This window comes from Pavona decussata, unplaced genomic scaffold (genome assembly GCF_977016875.1).
Source record: "Pavona decussata unplaced genomic scaffold, jaPavDecu1.1 SCAFFOLD_94, whole genome shotgun sequence".
In the NCBI taxonomy this organism is placed as follows: Eukaryota; Metazoa; Cnidaria; class Anthozoa; order Scleractinia; family Agariciidae; genus Pavona; species Pavona decussata.
The window spans coordinates 758,341-766,667 of NW_028145511.1; the positions used below are offsets into that span (position 1 = coordinate 758,341).

General features: G+C 38.9%; 1 protein-coding gene across 1 annotated transcript; it reads right to left on the bottom strand.

The window, feature by feature from the left end:
* Positions 1–1,367: 1,367 nt before the first annotated feature.
* Positions 1,368–8,325, bottom strand: LOC146473254 (lysosomal proton-coupled steroid conjugate and bile acid symporter SLC46A3-like). Its single transcript, XM_085118472.1, has 5 exons — positions 7,488–8,325; positions 6,026–6,277; positions 4,401–4,484; positions 3,102–3,258; positions 1,368–1,654 (listed from the first exon to the last, which is right to left on the bottom strand). Exons 1-5 carry the CDS (start codon positions 8,284–8,286, stop codon positions 1,510–1,512), a joined length of 1,437 nt encoding a protein of 478 aa, XP_084974598.1. The 5' UTR covers positions 8,287–8,325; the 3' UTR covers positions 1,368–1,509.
* Positions 8,326–8,327: the final 2 nt, after the last annotated feature.

An 8,327-nucleotide genomic window follows, 5' to 3' on the forward strand; every position in this document is an offset into this window, starting at 1 on the left:
ATACTTCTTACTAACCGAGTTCGAGGTCCGTACTGCAAGTTACGGACTGAGTATTTTCCCGTTGATTTATGGCCCAAACGCGAAGCGCGCGGGCCATGAATCAACGGGAAAAAAACGAGGATCCGTAACTTACAGTACGGACCGAGAAAACGAGGTTAGTAACATATTAGAGAGGTTTACGGCAAACGGCAAACACCAGGCTGAAATTTTCTCTTTGATGAAAAACAATAAAGCTTTTTTTGGTTCAAGCTTATCTCCACCCAGTCGGTGACAGCTATCGAGCAAACACGAAAAAGAGAGAAGTGAGTACGAGAAACACAAGTTTAAGCATTTTAGAACAAACAGCGGCTTGACGTTTCCCGTTTGGCGTTAGCCGTAAACGCGAAGCTAAATCTCTCTAATGACGTTTGCGGCAAACGTGAGATATGACCATGTGACCATGTTTATCCTATATTTGCCGCTCGCTGTTTTCAGTTTCTCTGTCAAATCGAGTACCTTTGCGTTAGCATCAAAGGCCAGAATTAGTTTGCTCTATTCTCATCTTGTACTCTTTATTTCAAGAAAATATAAACGCGAATCTCAAGTTTGCCGTTTGCCGTAAACGCAATTCTTAATCTCTCTATTTATTATATCTCTGAGGTTGATCGGCCGCGCGGGAAAGGAAAACTTTCAAATAGCGAAATACGGCCCGCAAAATTGACCAATCACACCGCGCGTTCTAAATGAGAGGTATAATAAATGTGCTAATTTTTTACTGCAAGTGCAGAGCAATTGGGTTCCTTATTAAACCTTTTGTTTTTTGCACGTTCGCCATCGTGTTTTCGTAACGTCCCTGTTGTTTTGCCGAGGACGGCGAGGAAATGTACCAAATTACACACATGCAGCGCACTATTTTGCTCATTAAATGCTATTCTTTCATGAAGTACTTGAGGCCGCCGTCGCTGTTTCTGCTAAGGTCCTGTCACGACGATTTTGCTATGTTTTGGTAAAAACTGTCCAAATATTTCACAAAGAACCTGTTTTGTAACATGAAATCGCTCTCACAACAGGAAGAAAATATTAAGGTTTCTTCTTTTAAGCCATCTCAATAAAATGTTTCGTTTCCCATCGCCCGACCGACCCATTTTTTTCGAAAAGTGAAAAAAAAATTCCAGATTCACTAGTCAAAGAAGCAAATACTTTAATCTACAAGCACACGAGCTTGTTTTATTAACAACAATTGGTATGATGTGATGTCCTTGTCTTTAATGTACATCGATACTACGAATAACGAACGAAAAGACCACATTTTCGAGTTAACTTTGTAACCAGGCTTTCTAACTTAGCAGCCCGGCCTTCTCTGGAACCCACACCCCTTCAAGCGTTCATTCTCTCTTTTTATTTTTTTTTTTTTTTCGGCCCTACCGACTGACCCACCATCACAAGAGACGGGACGATGGGAAACGAAACATTTTATTGGGATGGCCTTAAGAAGAATCAACCGGGACTTGACTTCAAATCCTAAGCTGTTTAGGCTTGGGTTCCATATTGCGACCCACCGGATGTCCCGCCAATCACATCATCATTATTCAGAGACTCTTCTGGACTTGGCAATCGCCCATCATTGTCCATTTCCACATAAGGATTGTCCCATCTTTGTAACAGGTACAACCATCTACAAATGATAAAACAACAGAAGGGTCATTGTAAGCCTGTGCCCCGTTGTTCGAAAGCCGATTAATGTTAATCCACGATTGAGTTACTGTAACCAAGGTTTTCAGCTCGCTTGTTAAACATACTTTTAAAAGCTAATTTTAAGCTAGTGGTAAAGAAAAGTCAACGTCAAAATTGAGGGACAAAAATCTTTTTGAAAACATTGCTATTAATTGTAATTGAACTAAAAATAAACTTCATGTTAAAGGGGAAGTATCACGAAAATTTGATGTCATTTCAAGACCCAGAAATGTTTGTCTGACAACAGAAACAACAAATTATTGTCTAGTTTTGCTATAAATTATCACCCCAGTGCAATAAAACTGTCGATTCGTGCCTCTGGCCAGAGACAGGGTAGGCCGGTATGAATTGAAACTTGAAAAATATTAGGCTAATGTTTTTCAAGTTTTCGTATTTTTGTTTCCAAAATGCGCTAGAACAGAGTACGTGTTGTTCCTGTCAGGAATTGAGTTGATTTCTCTCCTCTCGTTGCTCTAGAATTATTTTGAAGCAAAGTGAAGGTCTTATTTCACCATTTTTAACAAAAGAGGTCAAAAACCCCATGATACTTCCCCTTTAACCCAGGATTAGCTTAAATATTAAATCGAGTTTTGAACAACTGGGCCCTGTTTAGTAAAGTACAGACAACAGTGGTAATGCTTATACAAAACATGAATTAGAATGTTTGAGAATAAAAATATGTGCCAAAATTGTTTACTAGAATTTACGTTCATTGTACAACGTCTACATATTTCATGTAGTCAGGATAGACCAGAGGGTTAGGATACTGTTCATTTCCAAGGTCTTTAGGCTTCAGGCTAAGTGTGCCGTGCCAGGGCCTTGTGCCCAGGCATTGAACAAGTTTGAACAAGGCCTTAGCAATCTAGTGCAGAGATTTCCACATTTGAAGTAGGTGGATTGCATCAGCGCCAAGTTGGTGGACAAACCAAAAGACATAGCACACGGTTTGCACATAAATGGAAGTTAACTCCCTGAGGAGAAAAATCTTATTGTTCCTGTCCACCAACATGGGTGCCATTAGTTCACATGCAAACCATTAATTGAGGCTTATGTTTATATAGCAGTTTCAGGCTCTCAGATAGGAGGGCTGGCAGAAGGCTAAAACACATCAACATATACAAAACAATCTCGAGCCATTTTCAATTGAACGTCATAAAACCAAAACCAAGTTTATTATACTTTGGCCAATCACAACGGACACCAAAAATGCAATGAACCAGTCAGTACTTGAAGCAAATACATGTAACCGGCACCAAGCGCAGGAAAACTTTTGCAAGCAAGTCACGATTGGTTTTGGTTTTGTTGAAATATCTCATAAATTTGGTTGAAAAGTGGTATAAGTTTAAACAACTAATCAAAGAGCATAGTTAAGCAAAACCTCAGCTCACATCATTAAGGCAACAGGGACAATGAACATCCCAGACATTAAGTAGTAGGAGAATCCAGGCATCCAGTCCACTGTGGCACTGTAAATACTGTTGAAGATGACAGAAGCTAAGAGTGAGTCCAGAACTTCCAGGGATGCAACAAGCGCAAACATGGTACCTACAAAAACAAGCAAACATGTTATTATGACTTTATAGTGACTGTTTCCATAGGCCTGAGTCACAATAGTGACAGAATCAACCTAAAACAGAATAGGAATCGGAGTCGGAATCATAAGAATCTTCTCACCTAGTGTGAATCAACATGACGGAAGTAGAAACGGAAGCCTCACTTTTGTTCAAACTGGCCGAAGACCACCATGGTTTCCATTCTAGATCTCACGTAAAGGGATTGGGAATGAGCTATGGGATTGGTTGATTCTTCTGCTGGCGCTTCTGATTCCAGTCAACCAGTTCGCAATGGAATAAGAAGTGGAATCAGAAAAAGGGAAATGTTCTGATCCTTCAAATTCCGATTCCGTTGAGCTTACGATTGCGATTCAGCCTACGTCCATTTTCTTGGAGTTCAGTCCTACCTGTCTCATAAGAGACTGGAATGCTCAAATATAATAGTATGTAACTATCTTATAATAATAATAATAATAATAATAATAATAATAATAATAGAGTTAAAAATAATAGTAATAATAATTGTCTGCTTATATTTTGATCTTTGTTGTCGCTGCTGTTGCTGCTGTTGTTGCTGCTGATGATGTGTTGTCCTTTTCCTTTCCTTTTGTTTGTTGTTGTTGTTGTTGGTTGTTTTTATGTTGTTTTTTTGTGTGTGTGTGGGTTTTTTTGTTGTTGTTTTTATTTATTTATTTATTTATTCATTTATTTATTTATTTTTTTATTTATTTATTTATTTATTTATTTTTCGCTTTATTCTTCTTTTGTTAAGCTTGTCCTGTTTAGATCTCTTGCTCGGTTCAGGATATCTTTAACATACCTTAATTTACACAAATGTAATTCTCTCTTGTACATTAATCCTAGGCTCTATAAACATCTCCTACATCTTATAATATTCAATAAAGCTCAGTGTCATTTCCTTGTTTGCTTTAAAGTAGGTGTTGGCCAACTAGAAAGCCTTTGCTACTTTGACCACCACACACATTTTATAATTTGTACTGTATTTATTTTTATCTTGTAATTATCTGTTGTAATACTTTTCTTTCTATGTTAATGTTGTGTAAATAGTGTGAAATAAATGAACCTTGAACCTTGAACCTTGGAACAAACAAACTTAAGGCAACCAAATCTTACCCAACTCAGATGATTCAACTTGCTTTGATAACACTGATCTCAGACAGGGAATTGGCATCCCAGAACCCACGGCAATTATTCCAGCTGAAAAGTAAGAAAAAGATCACCACTGATTTCTCTTTTACATGGTATACAGTGGAACCTCAGTTTAACAAAACACCAAGGGACTAAGCAAATTGCTTTGTTCTATTAAGGGTTCATTATATCGAGGTTCTGTTCCAAACATTTTAAAAGCCCAGGATGGAAAATATTGTTTGTTATACCGAGTCGAACTAAGGAAAATTACTCATTATATTGAGGTTCTGTTCCATGCATTTTCAAACGCCAGGCTGGAGAATATAGTTCGTTATACCCAGGACTTCGTTATGTAGAGGTTCGTTAAATTAAGGTTCCACTGAAGGGTTTTGTGCAAAGGGGCGTATTATATAAATGTCCCTTTTTTGGCCATAAAGTCAGAAAAACGCTCCAATCTTGCCAAGTTTTTAGTATACACTGCGGATGTTGGCATACTTGCTAGAAGTCTAAAGGCTAAATTTAAACTGAAATTTCACTTGAAACTACCACTACATTAAAGCAGAGACAAAATTCATAGTACAGTATATTAGTCTTGCACAAATTATAAGTTCAAGATCTTATAGGGTTTAGCATACAAAATCTGCAGTACAGGCTAATGTTTGGAGTGTTTTCTGATATTTTGGCCAAAAAAGAGATATATGTTCCTTTAGGAAAAAACCCTTCAATTACCGGTATCACAATAATAAATATATTAGTGAACATTCACATTTATTTAGTGTTTCAAAAGAAGGCCTCAGCTGAACGGCTGCATTACTTATCTTTGCAACATTTAGCCAATTCCATGTTTCTCAGATGCCACGTTTAAGTGAACTTTTATTTTAAAATGATGGGGCTGATCATTACCAAAAACTATGACAGGAGCTAGTTGTCAGTCAACTGATTTGGTGCCTCTTAGTGGTAAAAATGAATTGGAGCCACGACAACACCGAAATTCTAGAACCTTAAACATGTTTTTTTGCAAAACTTTACAAAAGTCATCTCTATCACTTTTATTTTTATATTTTGGATCTACTGTTAATTTGGTGGCTGTAGAACTACTGCTTCTGTTTTACTTTACTTCAGCGTTTTTCATAATCATACAGGCAGGAAGTGCAGAGGATGGACCGTGATTTGCTTCAAATGTTGATCGGCTAAGAAAAAAAGACATGTAGCACTGGTGGTCGATGGAAGTGATTTTGTGTGAATCCAAGCTTAATAGATTCGAGTAGGGTAGTAGGGTGGTACTTCTGCATCCATCAAGCGTGATATACAAGTTTTCCTAACAGAATAGTAAGTCAAGTGATGTTTCTCAGTCAAACTGCTTGTTTTGCAGTTACAAACAATGCATAAACTTGCTGACTTCATTCTTCTGTGCAACAACTTTATGTGAAAAACTAAACACAGAACTATGTTTTTCAAATTATATCCAGTCCAGTCTGTGTACCAAATTTGGAGCAATTCAGATCAAGTCAAAAAAAGAATGCATATAGGTACATGCCTGTCTTGTACAAAGCAGGCCTTTTAATTTATTATAATGAAAGTTCCAGAAGCCCTTGACTACTGGTACTTACCAACAAACATCAGCCATTTTGTTGTTGCAGATGCAAGGACAATGTAAAACACAACAGACATAAGGGCACCACATAAGGCGATCGTAAGATCAGACACTTTGAGACACTTTGTCATGAAAGGTAGCACCAAAACAGCACCAACACCTTTGGCAAATAAAACTTCGGCAAAGAAGTAACCAATTAATGAAGGGCTGAAGTTCCGCGGGCTGTGCTTGCAGTACAGAGGTGTAATGTCATTGAACCCAGTAAAAACTGAAATATAAGATGAAACAACAAATTAAAGTGATTAGACTGGGGAAGCAGAGATGACAGAGTGGTGAGTAGGTTGTTTGCAAGAATTGGTAAAAACAATCAGAAAGAGCAAACAATTCAAGCAAGTGATTCCCCCCAGTTGTTCACTTGCTTAGGTTTGCTTGCTTATGTGATTAGCTTATCTTAACCCCTGCCTCCACCCCCATACACAACTATCACGAAGGGACTGACAGCAGTCTGACTGATAATAGTACACCAGTGCCACACCAGCGACCACCAGTCTGATATTGGTTGAGTTTGTTGTTGGGCCTCCTCCTTGCTACAAGGGTTCTTCTTTGTGATCTCCAGTTTTAATTTCCTCCATCTACTAAAAATGGCGTTGGCTGTTTTTGCATAATCTGTCTGGGGTGTGCTTGGGCTCTGATTACACATCTCGTAATCCATCAAAATCAGTATAAAATGACAGGCACAACACTGATTGGGTGAACTGTCAGCTTTAGTGACTCCTAAACAATGCATTATCAAAGAAAGCTCATCAAGAAGCATGATCTGTCTTGTGCCTAGCTTTATACTAAAGCTGCAGATGAACTATGACACACACAACCAGAGACACTTAACTTGTTTGCCCAAGTCCATCCCAGATGCAAGATGCTTCTCTAGAGAAGTATAGAAGCAGCCAATGTCACTTCTCGCCATCAATTTTTATTTGCATAATGAAATTCGAAAGTTATAAATATGTTACTGTTTAAATTCCTATTTGATATGGATTCTGTGGGCCACTGGTATGTCCAACTGACTGATGAAAATTTTATGAGATCTAAATGTGTAAAAGTTGAGGTTGTGCTCATCAAAATTGCCACTACATTGAATGTGCACCCTTTCTTGTCCCAGGCTGCCATTAGCAAGTTTATGCAACAGGACAGCTGATGTGGTGGGACGGGAAATTGTGCTTGTGTGACCAACATGACGGCCAAGTATTCATTACTCTAGATTGTAACATTCCTACTGCTTGTGGTTTTCATGTTGTCACAGATGAGAGAACGGCAGTTTTAGTCTAAAATCGCCTAAAAATGTGAAGGCACCAAGATGTCATGTTGGTCACACAACGATATTTCACGGTCCCCTTCCCTCAGCCGTCCTGTTACGTAAGCTCACTATTATTTCTAAAGCGACCTATTGTATTAAATTTCCAGGAAAAGTTACTACGTACAGATTATGAGGAATGAAAATATGCCAAAAATGATCACCAGTAGGTTCAGTCTTTGATGCTTGGGGCGGCGCTTGGTTAAAACTTGGAATGATGCCTTGAGATGATTGTGCACAGCAACCAAAGCCCAGTTTCCTTCTTGATTTCCCTGTGGGAAATAAGACTCCGGCAGCAGAAAGGTAATATAGAGTATTATGACAATATTTAGAGCTAGGCAGAGCCCAAACGCCGTGCTAAAACCTCCATGATCTACCAAAACACCGCCGATCAAGTTACCAACCGTTCCTCCAAGAAAAATCATGGATTCTAGAATGGCCACTCTGAGAGTACGCTGAGATTTGTCAGTGATGTCCGAAATGTAGGAAAATACTCCCAGGAGAGTGGTAGCAAATCCCCCAAACAGAGCTGAAATACACACGCCAATTAGGAGGAAATTAACATCTAGCGAAACGTATACCACGTTCAGAATGTGGCTGGTGTAAAGTAAAACGCTTCCCACGGACGGTAGCGTGAGGATGACTTTACGGCCGACTTTGTCTGACCATGATCCAAAGATCAGGGAAGCGCATATCGATGGCAAAGTCATGGCGACAGACTGGTAAAGAATCCATTGCGAGGTCTTAGGGTGCACAAAGTCCTCTTGCGTCTTGGTGAGGTTTTTGCAGATTGCCTCGTCGTATTTACTGAGGCATATCTTCTTGAATGCAAGCTGTTGTAGCAGAGGGATTGACATGAAAATGCATAGCATGTAAAGAAACAACACGGGCTCCACAGTAATTCGAAGTCGACCGAGCAACGCCATGTTGATTATGTCGGCTGACGGTACAACTTACATAACGTAAG